Raw genomic sequence first — 15,915 nt, forward strand, 5'->3', positions numbered from 1 at the left:
CTTGAGGGAACCGGGGTAGGAGACCAGGGGTCCAAGTAGGCAGAGGCCACTGCCAAGGCAGCCATTAAGTAAACAAGCCGGGCGGTAACCCGAGTCTCTCTGGGCGTACCGTCAGAGGATGCCCCTCCACGCCGCCCGCCTTCGCCCCGGGCACCTAGACCCCCGGTTGCAGAGGCCGGGTGCCTCCCGAGGCCAGCCAGGGGACTGCAAGCAAATGGGGCAGCTCCTACCCTCCTCTCTCGGGTTGGGGACGTGACCAGAACTGATCCCTGAGGTCAGATTGGCTCTGGGAGACAGCGTAGGGCCGGGTCTCAGTGGCCCGGGCTGGGGGCGTCGCCCTTAAATGACACCCATCGCCCCCAGGCTCTGCCAATCCCTGGCCTCGCCGGGCGGATGCGCCAAGGGAGTCCCCGCCCCTCAGGCTGGCGAGCGTCACGCGTGACGTTACCCGTGATGGATGTGAGGGCGGGGGCGTCGCGCGGAGAGGAAGGCGGGACTGAGAGCTGCAGAGGACGGGAGCCCAGGAGCCTAGGAAATCGTGAGTGCCCATTGTGCCGGGCGGGGTTCGGGGGTCAGGGGAGAGGGGCTTGAGGGCTGGGAGTCAGAGAGGAAAGTTGCCTCCGTCCTGCGAGATTCAGCATCTTCGGCTCTAAAGCACGAGGGGAGGTTGGTTGGGGAGGGAATGTCGGGGTGAGACTCTGTATGGTCACACATTCAAGTGTCTGCAACTGATGGATATGAGCTGTGTGTGTGTGTGTGTGTAAGTAACGGTCTTTGTATGCAGGGCATGTCCACCCTGTTTGCAGGTCTGTGTAGGGCGTGTATGCTGGTGTCTTTGTGTGTGGGTATGTGAATGTAAGTGTGTGAGAGGGGAGGGTGTGTCTGCCTGTGAGGGAGGAAGTGTGGTTGGAGAGAATTAGTCATTCTGTAGGATATTGCCCAACATGGCCAGTTGAATGCTTCAGGCTTTCTTCTCTGTGCCGAGTGGAGGGTTCACTCACTGAATCCTGCTCCTTTAGAGGTAGGTAGCTCAGGGAGAGGTGGATGTGTGTTCCTGCCAGCCCTGCCCAGCTAGGGAACAAGGCGAGCCTTGGGCCATACAGTGTGGGCTGAGGAAGATGGGTCTGGAGAGGGGACTGTGCATGCCCACGAGCACACCAGGCTGGCTGGCATCAGAGTCCCCTGTTTGAGATCTGGAATAGGTAAGCCCTGGAGTTGCCAGTGAACCCTTGCTGTCCTCCAGTCAGGGCCTGGGGAGTGAGATGGCTTATGCCATCTTCCCAAACAGCCTTGGGGGTTTGTATGTAGGTCTCAAGGCAACTGGGGCCTAAAGCTGACATCAACGTGGATGTGTAATGCATATAATCTGCATTTCTGTGCATACAGAGCACAAGAGTAGCTGCATGGGATTAGTTGCTGCTCATGCGTCAACCACACACATGTAAATCCTCACTCATGAAAATCTGTATCAGGCCAGAGTGCAAGGACATCTGTTTTCCTGGCCATGTTCTCTAGTGGCCCAGGGGGGCTGGAACATTGCCTAGAACACAGCTCCTCCCCACATCCTTGCTTACCTATCTAGAGTCATCTTGAGCTCTAGAAGGATTGGCAGGGACCAGGGCAGCACCACCAAAGTCTCCCCCATGTGGACCCCTTGGACCCCTCCTTGGAGTCCTCTGACTTTGGTCCCTGCCCTGCAGAAAATGGGTGAGTTGCCCTTAGATATCAATATCCAGGAACCTCGCTGGGACCAGAGCACTTTCCTGGGCAGAGCCCGGCACTTCTTCACTGTGACTGACCCCCGAAATCTGCTGTTGTCTGGGGCACAGCTAGAAGCTTCCCGGAACATCATACAGAACTACAGGTGACCCCCAACCCCATTTAACACAGGGGCTCATTCCCTGCTGTTAATACAGTACCTTTTGCACCTGTCTCCCCTAACTTGAGCGTGACCCTGTTCCACTCCTCCACCCCTTCACTCCCTTGCCCTCTCGATTGGAATCACAGACAACTAGGGCACAGAACTTTAACTTAAAGGATTTCAGGGTGTTTGGGTTGAGGAGGTGGTGTCGATATTTGTGGGTAGGGGGCTGCTCTGTGTTTCACAAACCCTGTACAAGGACCTGTCCCACTGCTGGGCCATCCTCTGCAAGGACAGAGGGGCTCAGCTGAGTCCCAAGGAAGTAGGAGGGCAGCCTCCTTGTCTCCAGGAGGAAAAACTCATGCAACACCCCAGCCAATGAGCCATTGACTCATTGGAAACCACCATTACCCAGCATTGACCTAGCATTTGGGCAGAAACAGAAGGGCACCCCTCTTTGTGTGGCTAGAAGGGAAATAGAAATAGGAGCCCTCCTTCTGGCAAGACATGATTCTTCCCCAGAGACAAGTAGTTCCTTTGTTTTGAAATTGGGAGCCAAAGTGCCTGGTCCTCTGCCCAGACTTCCCCTGAGCTGGGTGGGCAGGGCTTGGGAGGGCAGATCTACCCCCTAGAATTGCCTGTCTCCTCCTTGCCAACCTCTGCAGGGCCGGCGTGGTGACGCCAGGGCTCACCGAGGACCAGCTCTGGAGGGCCAAGTATGTGTACGACTCTGCCTTCCATCCGGACACAGGGGAGAAGGTGGTCCTGATTGGCCGCATGTCAGCCCAGGTGCCCATGAACATGACCATCACCGGCTGCATGCTCACCTTCTACAGGCAGGTCCTATTCTGTGTGTCTCCTCCCTGGGTGCTCTGTTCAAGGTACAGTGTGACTTGATGACTAGGCACTTCCTCTCTGGGCCAGTTTGGGCAGAAAATAGTAGGTGGGTGAGAGCTTGCGTTAGAATCCCTTCCATTCCTCAGAATTCAGCCCCCGGGGTCCTCCCACCCCAGAGACAATGGGTGTGTTTGTGTAAGGAGGGTCATGTAGGGGTCACCAGAGCACGTTCTAGGGGCATCAACAGGGCCCCTCCTGAGGGTTTGGGGTTAACCTTTGGGGTTTTATTATCAGTGTCCAAGGATGTGGGACACTGTGGAAGTAAGTGTCTTTGTTCCCTCAGGAAGACCCCAACCGTGGTGTTCTGGCAGTGGGTGAATCAGTCCTTCAATGCCATCGTTAACTACTCCAACCGCAGTGGCGATGCTCCCATCACTGGGGGGTGAGAGCTTGTTCTCAGGGACTCTTCTCCCGGCCCTCCATTGCTCTCTCCTGTTCCCCTGGGCCTATGCAGCCAGTGGCTCAGCGGCCTCCTCTCAGCCTGCCCCCCACTCACTTTCCTGGCCTGACTGAGGGCCTGAGGTCTTCTTGTGTATGCTTTGGGGGACCCAGTCCTCTTCAAGGGTAGGGATTGGGGCTTCCAGACAAGTCTGCCCTGGAGCAGGGGAGACGTTTCTCTGCACTGAGGCCACCCTCCCATGCCTCACGTCCCTGAAGCAAAGAGCCACATGCTGGACTGTTTACCTCCCACCTCGTGTCCTGGCTCTTCCGTCCACAGGCAGCTGGGAACGGCTTACGTGAGTGCTACCACCGGGGCTGTGGCCACGGCCCTGGGACTCAAATCCCTCACTAAGGTAAATCCCCCCCATTCCACTGCCCCCCCTCAGTTCGCACTTTATCTGCCTCCTTTTTCCCTACCACTCCTCCACCCCAACCTACAGGCTCCCCATCTCTCTCCTCAGAGTTCCTTACCACCCCATGGCCCTTAGGGTCACTAAATCAGCGGTCCCCAACCTTTTTGGCACCAGGGACCGGTTTCGTGGGAGACAGTTTTTCCACGGACGGGGGTGGGGAGATGGGTCAGGCGGTAATGCGAGCGATGGGGAGCGGCAGATGAAGCCTCGCTCACTCGCCCGCCTGCCACTCACCTTCTGCTGTGCGGCCCTGGGGTTGGGGACCCCTGCACTAAATGACATCTTTCCTCCCCCAGCATTTGCCCCCGCTGGTTGGCAGATTCGTGCCCTTTGCAGCTGTGGCAGCTGCCAACTGCATCAACATCCCCCTGATGAGGCAGAGGTGAGAGGCCCCAGCTCCTGGCGTGTGCACGCCCAGGGTGCACGTAGGCACACCAGCCAGCCACACGAGCTGCTGGGCCTAGTCTCGGTCTGGTGCTGGGATCCTGGGGTGGGAGAGCCAGCCTTTGAATCTAGGCTGTCTGAGGGGACTAGCTGCCCGTGAGAGCATGGCAGGTCAGATTTGGGGCCTGTGATCTGACCCTCACCCCCTTCCCTTCTCAGAGAGCTGCAGGTGGGCATCCCAGTGACCGATGAACAGGGTCAGAGGCTTGGCCACTCGGTGGCCGCAGCCAAGCAAGGAATCTTCCAGGTGGTGACGTCAAGAATCTGCATGGCGATTCCTGCCATGGGTAAGGCAGCGGCGGCTCTAAGAGAAGGGGGTGCCGTTATTCGGGGGGTTTGAGGACTCTGGGGGGAGTGGGAGGAGCTGCAAAGGGGGATCGCCTCTTCCTTAGGGTCCTGACTTTCACTCTACTAACTCCCTCCCTCCTTGCCCTGCTCTCCCCTCAGCCATTCCCCCAGTGATCATGGACACCCTGGAGAAGAAAGACTTCCTAAAGGTACATCACTCTCACCTCTCCCGTCCTAGAAATAGTGGTGACTGGGGGCAGAAGTGACCGGTTCCCAACTTCCTCTCCAACCTGACTTGAGTCTAAGACTTGCTACCTGTTTGCCTCACCCCTGTGCTACCCCTTCCACCTTCACTAATTCATTCAGCAAGAATAAATTGAGCTGGAAGGAAGGAACACTGAGGGTGCAGGAGGAGAAGGGAAGGGAAGGAAAGAAAGGGCTTCTGTCCTGAAGAAAGCTGGTGTCACTCCAGAGACCTCTGACACACATAGGGATGGACTATCACAGCCACGCTTGATATCGTGCTCGTGCTGTCAGCTACAAAAAACATTGAGACACACACACAGGCTCACCCGCATGCGAACAGGACGGAGAAGCAAGGCACAGGGATACAAGCTCTGGCTCATTTGTTGAATCATTTATTCGCAAATATTTATTGAGTGCCAGCCATGTACATGGAGCAACAGATAGGTGGCCTCTAAGGCTGGAGCAAATCAAGAAGGGTGTGCAGAGCAGGAGATGTGTTTGGAAAGGGACAGATTCACGCAGTGGGATGGGAGGAAGGGAGTGGAGGGTTAGAGGGGGCTTCCTGAAGAAAGCAGCTCCTGAAGGAAGTGTGGGAAGCGATTCAGAGAGGTGAAGATGGGCGGTGGGACGCTAGGGAGGGTGTCAGCAAATGGGCCTGGCTGGAGTGCAGGGTGGTGAGTCCCTGTTATGGGACTGGGGGAAAGAAAAGGGCCACATATCAGAGGCTCAAAGGCAGCGCTGATGGGATAGAGCCGCGGTGGGTGAATGTGTAGGGGTGAGGGGGGCCAGGGGACACACACCATTACATTCTCTCTCTCTCCCCACAGCGCCGCCCCTGGCTGGGGGCGCCCCTGCAGGTGGGACTGGTGGGCTTCTGGTAAGTGTGCAGGGAGTTAGCTAGAATGTGTGGGAGTATCCTTTCTGTGGTGGATGTGGGGGGGTCTTATTGCTTTTAAGATAAGATAATTAAGATAATTTAATACATTAAATACATCATACATTCAGCTGGTAGGGGTCTTGGACACCTGTAGGGCATACTGTGTGTGTTAGGAGTGATCTCTGTTCTTGAAGGTCAAGAATCTAGTCGAAGGGGTTCTACATCCACCACGGAAACCATGGAAATATACCTTTTGGTACCAGCCCAGAGTTTCATGCACATTTAATTCCTGATTCTGTCACTGGCTGTGGCGCTCTGGGTCACTGCTCTGGAGGCTCTTTCCTCGGCCAGAACCTAATGTCATCGTTGGCTTTCATCAGTCTCCACCCCTAGGGGCTGTCTCCAGAGATGGGGTGGGGTGCCGGGAGGGAACACTCTTAGATCAGAGCTTCACAAACCTTTCCAACACTCTTCTCCCTCAGCCTGGTATTTGCCACCCCCCTGTGCTGTGCCCTGTTCCCCCAGAGAAGGTAAGTGTTGCCCCCAGGTTTGGCTGGGGGCTTCAGACAGGTCTCCACGTCTCTGGGAGCAGCTGATTTAGGTTCCTTCAGTGTGTTCCTGGAGGAGGCCTGGCAGGCATTCAGCTTATTCTGGGGGTGGGGGAGTGACAGTGATCTGGGCCTCTGGCAGTCGAAGGAGAAGATTCAGCAACCTGGGAGGAAGAGGGGTGGTGATCGGGGGGCACCCAGCTGAGGGGGTGGGCTCAAGGGACATTCAGCCTGCCTGCGCTGTTCTGTTGCAGCTCCATCCACGTGAGCAGGCTGGAGCCGGAGCTGAGAGCTCAGATCCATGAGCAAAACCCCAGTATCGAAGCGGTTTACTACAACAAGGGGCTTTGAGGGGGCGTCAGCCCCTGGCCTCCTCTCTCACCTCCTTGGGCTGCTGCTTTAGTGGAGCCTTGCCGTCCCTGCCACTTTTCCATCTGCCTGGTACTGGGCGGGGGCCTGGTGTGGGAGCAGCCGTTGAGACCAGCAATCCATTAGGGTGGGAGAGGTGCCCCCGTAGCCTTTTTCTCTCCTCTGATTTCAAAGAGCAGGATCACATGATCCCTTCTGCACTAGTGTGTCTACACATGTACATATGTGATACATGTGTGTACAGGTTGTCCTGGGATGTCCTCATGTCTGGCTTCCCTTCTTGGCCTCCTGTCACCTGCCAGCCGGCCAGGCTATGGGACTTTCTCGCCTAAACAGTTCCACCAGCCGAGTCGTTCCTGATGGAACCTTGCCCCTTCTGGACACAGGAGGAGACCCAGGATCTCAGGACAGAGACTGAGGGACACTAGCAGGCTAAACTGGGCTGAATCCTTCAGATTTCTGCTTCCTGGCTTCCGAAGCTGACTCAGGAACTGGGCTGGCAGAGGATGACATGGCAATATAAGGGAGGCAGGGGGCTTATCGCATTCCCTACATCCTGGAAGGGGTCATCTCCTCTCCTCTTCTCTGCTAGAACAAAGGAGTGTCAGTGTCCTGTACTGCTCTTGCCATCTCCCCATCTCCCCCACACTGTAGCACGGGCATCTTCAGGCACAATCTTAGGAGTTCTTGGGCCGCAAGACATCATAACCTTAAGTCTAAAGTTACAATCCCAACCCCCTCCCCTAACCAAAAAGCCACAAAGGCAGAGCAAGCATTCCTGTTTAAGAGCCCCCACTGCACCCTCTTACGGAGGGACACAGCGTGGGAACGGTGCTTAAACTCCACAGGTGTCTGAGTGGCTGTAACTAGGACACCTCAAGGGCAACTAGGCCCTGAGCATATGATCTCAAGACAGGGGATTTTGTGTTCCACTGATATTGCTGGACGTTCAGCAGGATCCTGATCTTAGTTCCTTCTCTTGAGGCTTTTTGGCCCTGCTCCCCGACACCCCCACCTCCAAGAGGAGGAAGGGCCCGGCAGTCAACGGCTGGTCCATAGGGGAGGTGGACTTGGGGATGGAATATGTGCTGGTGAATTCACGGAGTGCAGAGCTGGACCATGACTCCAACTCCTGTGACCTCTGGCTGAAGTGGGGTGAAAGCCCCAGTGCGATCCTCTAAGAGCACTTTCTTGCTCCCCCAAACAACCGCCACCAGTAATAAAAGTTATGGTGCCACTGTTACTCAATAAACCGAAAACCTGTCTACTTCTTGATCTTCATTCAATTCTATGTCCTGAGTGTCCAGGAAGAGCTTGCTGCCTGCGGCCTTCCATTCTCTCCCTACAAAGTTCAGTTCTTAGTCTCTTCCCTCCCCTTCTGTAGGGAGCCTCAGCCCCCAGCAGAGGGAGCTCTGAGTATAGAAAAATCAGTCCTCCATCAGCACCCTGAGTACTAAAGTAGGAGGGATGTGGGTAGATTGCCTCCACCTTCTATTCCCTCAGGAGATGGAGTGCTGGCTTCATTTCCTTCTTTTCTGGCCGGGGGCGGTGGCGGGGGATGCGGGTTTGCTGATCACACACCTACAAACCAACTCAGGCTCTGGGCTTCTTGGTTCCCTTCAGGCATTTGGCATGGGGTGGTGGCCTCTGGGAGAGGAAGGCTAGAGGGCTAAGGACTGCCTGGCTCCATCAGAGAAGTTGTTAGGGCGCCAGCACACCTCTACACCCCTACACACTCTCATTGATGCAACACTGGAACAAGCCTGGTCGGGACCATTTGCTAGTTAACACCCCTTCCCCCGACCCCAGGGCCCTCTACTCCCTCCCTGCTTATGACCCCCGCCTTTTTTTTTCCAGGAAAAATAAGGCCCAAAGTCCTGTTCATGCCTATGTAAAACTGGTGAGAGCTACTATTAAACAGTGTATAGTTGTCTTTTTTTTTTTTTTTGGCCCTGCGGATTGCGGGATCTTAGTTCCCTGACCAGGGATTGAACCCGCACCCTCTGCCCTCAGCAGTGAAAGTTCAGAGTCCTAACCACTGGACCACCAGGGAATTCCCCCAATAGTTGCCTCTCTTACCCCAAGTCTCGGCTTAGGAAGATTCAAAAGAATAAACGTGAATGAATCTATAACAAAATCCATTCCCTATTCCCTGCAGGAAATACCCCTCATCTCCCTTTTTTTTCAGCCTAAAGCTCTCACACTAGGTGGTCAGGAGAAATCTTTAGAGCTGAATGGTCCCACAACAGCCTCAAGTGACCTGTTACCCTGGCCTGCGCTCACTCGATCCTCTTAGGAAGTAGGAGTTTACTTGATGGGCAGTGGGGGTGACACCAGCTACTGCTCATTGAGTCCTTCCCTGTTGTGCCAGGCAGGCTTACTGAAGCCAAGTACTTTAAGTTCATTGTCTCCTTCGATCTCCACAACCACCCCTGTGAGGCCGGACATGTTATGTCCATTCATAGCAAAGACACAGGCTTATTAAAGACATTAAGGAAGTTGCCCACAGCTATACCCTTGAAAAGAGGCCTTGCACTTTTACTGGAAAATCTAGGTAAAAGAAACCCACTTGGGGAGTGAGGTGCTGGAATCTCTGTAAAACAAAATCATTAAGAACATTTAATAACAATTATCTGTGCTCTGCAGATAATACTAAACCATGTCAGAGAGAAGGCTGGTCAGGGCACCAGTGGGCCAGTTAGAAGGAAGGCTTTCCTGCCATCTTTCATTCCTAGTTCCATACCAGCTTCTCAAAGAAAAAACGGTTGGTTTAAGCTAATTTCACAGGTTCTCTAGGGGCAAATCCTAGCCAGGCATGTTTTCCAGACTGCCTCCACATGCTTGGAATTTTCCTCGGAAGTCAGCATTTGGGTAGAGATAGCACTTTTCTCACAGTTAAATAATCGGCCCCATTCTTGGGCCTCCTCTCTTCCTCCCAGTGCTCAGACTCCAGGAACCCTCTCTGGGAACCTGCATCTGCATCCTTGGCCTTCCTCCCCAGCCTTCTTCCTCTCTCCTGGCCTATGTTCGAAGGGAAAAAATGGCTTGGACCTGGAGGCCTGGCTTACCCTGGCCATAGGGAGGGGACCAGGTGGCCATATCCTGCTCTTTTCCTTGGTCGCTGGGGCTAATGGCCGGCATCTTAAGGACAGGTGGTTTAGGCCAGCTTTAGCTCAGGCCCTGTGGACTCATGCCAGTCAGACTACCCTAGTTCCACCCTGGCTGGTGTCCAAAGAGCCAAAACCAAGTCCCATTTCCTCCCCGTCAAGCTTGTCAGTCTCAAGCCAGCCCCGCCCCTGGGCCTGTTAGTCATAGGTGAGCCACGCCCCTCGTGGGGGACACAGCCAGTCAGAAGCAGAGTCCCGCCCCTGCGTGGCTCCTGTCAGTCAAAATTCGGCCGGCTCCGCCTCCTTCCCGTTTCCCGGGCAGTGACTTCAGCGCCGCAGGCCGGGGATACGATTCACCTCGCCTACCTGATCCTGGAACCTACGTCAAAGATCCGCTTCCTTGATGACCTCGGTACTGAACCGTTAAATCCGCCAAATCCCCTCCCTACTTTCCAGTTTCGAAATCCAAGAGCATCCCAGGGCCCGCCCTTTGACTTCCCGCCTAGAAATCCGCGAGGTTAGTGAGGAATCACGCGAGGCCCCTCCTGGGTCCCAAGCCCCGATTTTTTCCAGTGGCCTGCGAGGCTGTTGGTCCTGCCTCTTGCGCCTGCCGTGGCCTCTCCGTCTCTCCACCCTTGTATCCCACAGTTCACTGAACTCTGCTAAGTGTGGCTCTGTGCCTGGCGCTGAGTAGAAATGGGCTGTTGGGTGAAGAGGGCCTTCCCATCTGCAGGGACACAGCCCCGTGCAGGGCAGGCATTAAGGCACCTCTCTCGGTCCCCTCTTCCTCAGTCTCCCCGCACGTTGCAGTGATCTCAGGTCCTGATGCCGGGCAACCTTTTGCTAGGAATTGTGGAGGAACCTCGAACCAGCTGGATCAGTGTCCAGAAGACAGCTTCTGGGGCTGCTCCCTTCTCTCTTCTTTTATACACATCTTTTTCCTGACTGGCAGTCCCAGCCCAGCAACAGCAGCCTCAGCTTCAGGCCACAGCCTCCTCCAGCTTCCTCCTTCCAGTCTTCTCAGACCAGCGACATTTGGCAACTGAATAACGACCAGGAGAATGGGGGAGGAACTCGGAATAATTTAGGCTACTTACACAACTCTGTCCTCCTCCCATCCCCATACCTCCAGTAGGAAAATAACCCTGTGCCTGTAGCAAGCAATACACAGCTCCTTCAGGGTAAAGTGTTTGCTTATGCAACAAGAGTTTGCTATTTTAATCTATAAATCAACCACCCATGCTATTTTCTGATTGAAGACCTCCCCTCCCCTATCACCAGCAAATCCTCAATTGACAACTTTTATTTCCCAGAAGGAGCACCACTGGTTTGGGTTATAATTGAAGTTATTTGTAGAAAGCAACAGAGAATGATTGTGGCTAGCTTCGGTAAATGGAGGGATGTATTGGAAGGATTCTGCCATAGCTCTCAGAATCAGACATGGAGCTAACCAACCAGGCCTTGGAAAGGGCAAGAAGCTGGGCAGTTCTGGAGGCCTCAGCAATGGGAGTATATGGACACTGCCATGAAGGTAACAGCTTCAGCCAGCTTCAGTCTCTCCGTTCAAGTTTGAAAAATTGGTACAACTTAGATCAGTTGTCTACCCCTAGGAGGTGGCCAGAGGTCAGGGTCAAGTTGCAAGGACACTACACATCATTACTTCAGGTCCACCTCTGTGGTTGGGGCTGTTCTCAAAGAAGGGCAGTTGTGAGCTGGGACGTAAGTTTTGTTTTTTATAATTACTGCTCTTTATTTATTTATTTATTTATTAACATCCTTATTGGAGTATAATTGCTTTACAATGGTGTGTTAGTTTCTGCTGTATAACAAAGTGAATCAGCTATATGTATACATGTATCCCCATATCCCCTCCCTCTTGCGTCTCCCTCCCTCCCTCCCACCCTCCCTATCCCACCCCTTTAGGTGGTCAAAAGGACCGAGCTGATCTCCCTGTGCTATGCGGCTGCTTCCCACTAGCTATCGGTTTTACATTTGGTAGTGTGTATATGTCCATGCCACTCGCTCACTTTGGCTGGGACTTAACTTGATTGGTATTTGCTACAACACGTATTCCTATTGATCCTATACAAATGATTTTCTCCAGCTTAAATGAAAAACCTGAGGGCAGGCAGCATTTTATTGTGATATTCACTTTTTTAAAAAAATTATTTATTTATTTTTTGCTGCGTTGGGTCCTTGTTGCTGCACGCGGTCTTTCTCTAGTTGCCGCGAGTGGGGGCCACTCTTCGTTGCGGTGCATGGGCTCTAGGCACGTGGGCTTCACCAGTTGTGGCACGCAGGATCAGCAGCTGTGGCCCGCAGGCTCCAGAGCGCAGGCTCAGCAGTTGTGGCGCACGGGCTCAACTGCTCCGTGGCATGTGGGATCTTCCCGGACCAGGACTCAAACCCATGTCCCCCGCACTGGCAGGCGGACTCCCAACAACTGCGCCACCAGGGAAGCCCGATACTCACTTTTTATTGTGATGAAAAACTCATAACATAAAAACCGTCTTAACCATGTTTAAGTTCAGTAGTGTTAAGTATATTCACATTGTTGTGGAGCTGATCTTCATAACTTTTTCATTTGCATGTCTGAAACTCTCTACCCATTAAGCAACTACTCATATCTTCACTTTTATATGCCCACAGCACCTATAATAGTGCCCGAACCACAGTAGGTACACAATACATGTTTCCTGAATAAATGAATGTGGAATCCAGAAGTGCCCTAAACCCCACTCATATGTTGGTCCTAGGTTACTAACCACTAACCGAGTGGTTCTCAATCTGTTCTACTCCTCAACAAACCTAAAAGATATGACATATTCACAACAGAAACAATGGCTCACAGCTTCAGTGATTTTCAGCCTCGAGGATGGGGAGCATGTCCTCCCAAGGAGGCATGTCAGAATCTTGGGGGTAATGTGGCTTGAAAAGTCCCCTAGGCAAAATGAAGCTTGTCCCTAGAGATGTCCCTACATATGATAGCCAGTAAGAGAAGGAGCTCAGCCCTCCCTCTTCTGTGTCTCTCTAGGAGTCCTAAATGCAGGGAGGTGAGGGAGAAAGTATCTAACATGTAATCAGAGCCACTGTCTCCAACTGTGCTGTCTGCTTCCTTGCACATGCCAATGCCTTTTCCTTTTGGCAGTTCCCGGGGGTACTGACCTGCCCTCCACCTCTGCCACTTCTTGGGGAGGGCACCGAGCAGCCATCATTTAAGGCATGCTGGAAAGGAGACACCTTCACCTCATTCTTGTCCAGTTCCTATAGAGTAGTCCCACGCAGAGTTGCTGGTCTCTGGTGATATAGTTTCATTGTCATGACCTCCTTTCCAGGGCACCAAGGTACAGTGGGGTGGAAGGTGGTGCTGGATAACAGTGATGTAAGACTAACACCTCAACCTCCAGGCTGTCAGACTCCCCTCCTTATATCTGACCTCTGAGTTGTGCATAAGATTCAAGTTCTTTTCCTGTGGCCAAATCAGATGACCTCTGTTCAGCCGTCCCAACCTTTCCAAGACCACTAAGGAGGCTTGTTGCTTAAAGAAAACAGGTAGATTCCCTAAGTCTGTGGTTTCCAAACTGTATACTGAGACACAATGAACTCATAGGACTGCCAGACATTTAAAGTTTTTGAGGGAAATCCAGCAATACTCGACATTTGCTAGACACTGCACAAACTACTAGCTTGAGGTAGTTCACAGTTTCAAAATTAGTTTGTGCTACATCACTTTCAATGATGTCTTTGCAAAACTGGGTTTTTGATGGTTGCTGTGACAAACAGCAAGAATTACACAAAAGTCAGTGTGGAACAGGAACTGGTGGCAGTATCCAAGCTGATTCCAAGTTTTGAGAAGTTATGCAGAGCCCAACAGACACACATTCCATTCATTAGTAATCGAACTTAAGAATAATGTAAAAAATATTCTTTTTTTCTTCCAATTTATGTGTGTTCGTTTTTCAAATGGCTATGAAGGAGTTAGGATGTAAATATTTATTAAATTGTTTGGACCTAAGTACTTTTTTTTTTTTTTTGGCCGTGTTGGGTCTTCGTTGCTGCGCACGGGCTTTCTTTAGTTGCGGCGAGTGGGGGCTGCTCTTTGTTGTGGTGTGAGGGCTTCTCATTGCCGTGGCTTCCCTTGCTGCGGAGCACGGGCTCTAGGCGCACGGGCTTCAGTAGTTGTGGCACGCGGGCTCAGTAGTTGTGGCTCACAGGCTCTAGAGCACAGGCTCAGTAGTTGTGGCACACGGGTTTAGTTGCTCCGCGGCATGTGGGATGTTCCCGGACCAGGGCTCGAACCCATGTCCCCTGCATTGGCAGGCAGATTCTCAACCACTGAGCCACCAGGGAAGCCCTAGACCTAAGTATTTAAAGGGAATTGTTAAGATATTTCTTTTGGCCTAGGGTACTGTGAAAAAATCACTGAAAAACTAAGGGCTCCATGAATGTAGAAAATTTGGGAACCCCTGCCCTAAATGAATGAAGGAATGAGGGAATATCACTGGGTTGCATTTGGGTCTCAGACCTGGCCCCTCTGTAAGCTCAGCAAGTACTGTGCCTCTGTAGGAAACTTTCTCTTATTAAATTCTTAATAATTGCTTCTGGGGAGTCCTAATCTTGTTTCAGTGATACAGGTGTTCACAATGTGATCAGAGGGTGGTAGAGCATCCCTAGGGACTGGGGATGGTGGTGGTTAACTTGGAAGTCAGAGCCGTGTTGACCTGGTCAGCTCAGAAGATCAGAAGCGAAGGAGAGGATAGAGGCTGAGGACAGTGGGGCGCCGCCTTGACGGCTCTGCTCTGCACCTTCAGCTGGGTTGCACCAGGTAGCCCAGTCTCCTTGGTAAAATCTCCAGAGACCTGCCCCACACTACGCCCCCTGGAGGCCACACTGGGTCTGCTGGACAAATAGACGCGCTATCTCTCGACCCCCGGAAATCTGGGGCCTTTGATCCGCCCCCATCCCCGGGGAGGGAGGGGGTGGGTGCCGCTGGGCCCCCATGCAGGTCTATGCTTCTCTCTACTTCCCCGCCCGCATCCTCAGGTGACTGGTGGGCGCCTTCCCGGCGCGAAGACTGCAGAACTGGCGGGTCCCTAGCGCCCCGGCTCGTATATTAAAGATGCGGAGGCGCCGGGACTGCGGTGCCACAAACATGAAGACAAATTTTTAATCCCGAGCAAAAAGATGCCGGGAGATGGTGGGCACGGGAGAAAAATGAATTAGGTTTTTATTATGTGTTTTATTATGCTGTAATTGAACAGGATTAGGTGAGAATACAATATATTTCTGATGCGGCTGGAGCGGGGAGCGGGCGGGAAAGAGGCTGACAGCGAGCGAGAGACGGCGAATCCCGCAGAGAAGCCGGGGCTCCACGGCGCGGCGGGCCCCAGGGGAGGGCTGAGGAGCGGCTGCGTGGGCGATCCCCTCCCAACCCTGCTTCCCCGGGCAGTTTGGATCTGGATGGGGGTGGGGGTGAGGAGGGCTGCCTTGGGAGGATTGGGTTAGCGGCAGGTCCCGCTAGCATAAGCCGGAGGAGGGGACGCGCTTGAGAGTTGGAGGACTGGGAGCTCACAGACCCGCCCCAGAAGGGAAGGTGAGTCACAGAGGGGGAAGGAGCGCAAATAGGAAAAGACGAGGCGCTCTGGAGCCATGGGGTCATGGATGCCCGCGAATTCACACTTGCTCCTAACATCTACCCCCTGCACACGTCGGGCACAGGCCTCGTAGGTCAGCAAACATCGGAGCGCCCACTTTGTGCCCGGCCCTTGCTTACGGCAGGGAGACTCGGGCTTTCAGACCTTCCACCTCCCCGTGTATCCCACCCAACTCCTCTGAAAAGATCCCTAACTACGCAGGTCTAACCCAGCACCTTCCCCCCAGCCCTGCGCCCCCAGGAGGCCTCTTCAGATAAAGGGCGCCCAGGTGAGCCCCACAGCTGGGATTTCGGACGGGAATGGGCGACCCGTCCTCTCACCCCCGGAACCGCCTCCCTCCCCAAGCTTCCTCTCGGTCCGCCGCAGCCCCGACAGCTTCATTAAGGGCCGCCGCCGGCTCCGCGTCTCACCTGCTGCAGCAACGCCTTGCGCTCCGCCAGGCACCCGCTCCTGGCGGTGATGAAGAGGCCCATTAGCCGCTTCTACCTTTAGGGCGGACTGGGCCGCTCTCCCCACCTCCCAATTAGGACATTAGAAACCGTCAACCAAGATTAATAGTTGCCCAGCTTCGGGGCAGGGAGATGAGCCCAGATACGGCTGCAGCGCCGCTCGCTCCGCGCCGGGCCAACCTTGCGCGGGCCGGGCGCACCACTCGCCGCCGCCATCCCTCTTGCCACCTCGTTTTCCGCCCCCAGGCGTCCCTGAGGCTATCGGATGAGTCCCACAGTGGTGTCGGGAGTGTCAGAGACCGGAATTCTAGGCCCTGCTCT

At 53.8% G+C, this 15,915-nt stretch overlaps 1 protein-coding gene across 1 annotated transcript; it reads left to right on the forward strand.

Annotated features, from left to right (window-relative positions):
• Nucleotides 1–446: 446 nt before the first annotated feature.
• SFXN3 (sideroflexin 3) lies at nucleotides 447–7,632 on the forward strand. The gene is made up of 11 exons (XM_082674267.1): nucleotides 447–538; nucleotides 1,701–1,864; nucleotides 2,527–2,701; nucleotides 3,046–3,140; nucleotides 3,477–3,552; nucleotides 3,909–3,994; nucleotides 4,216–4,343; nucleotides 4,504–4,553; nucleotides 5,418–5,467; nucleotides 5,950–5,997; nucleotides 6,270–7,632. The coding sequence occupies exons 2-11, from the start codon at nucleotides 1,704–1,706 to the stop codon at nucleotides 6,364–6,366; spliced, it is 966 nt and encodes a 321-aa protein (XP_082530393.1). The 5' UTR covers nucleotides 447–538; nucleotides 1,701–1,703; the 3' UTR covers nucleotides 6,367–7,632.
• The last annotated feature ends 8,283 nt before the right edge of the window (nucleotides 7,633–15,915 follow it).

This window comes from Grampus griseus, assembly GCF_964374135.1.
Source record: "Grampus griseus genome assembly, chromosome: 16".
Lineage (NCBI taxonomy): Eukaryota > Metazoa > Chordata > Mammalia > Artiodactyla > Delphinidae > Grampus > Grampus griseus.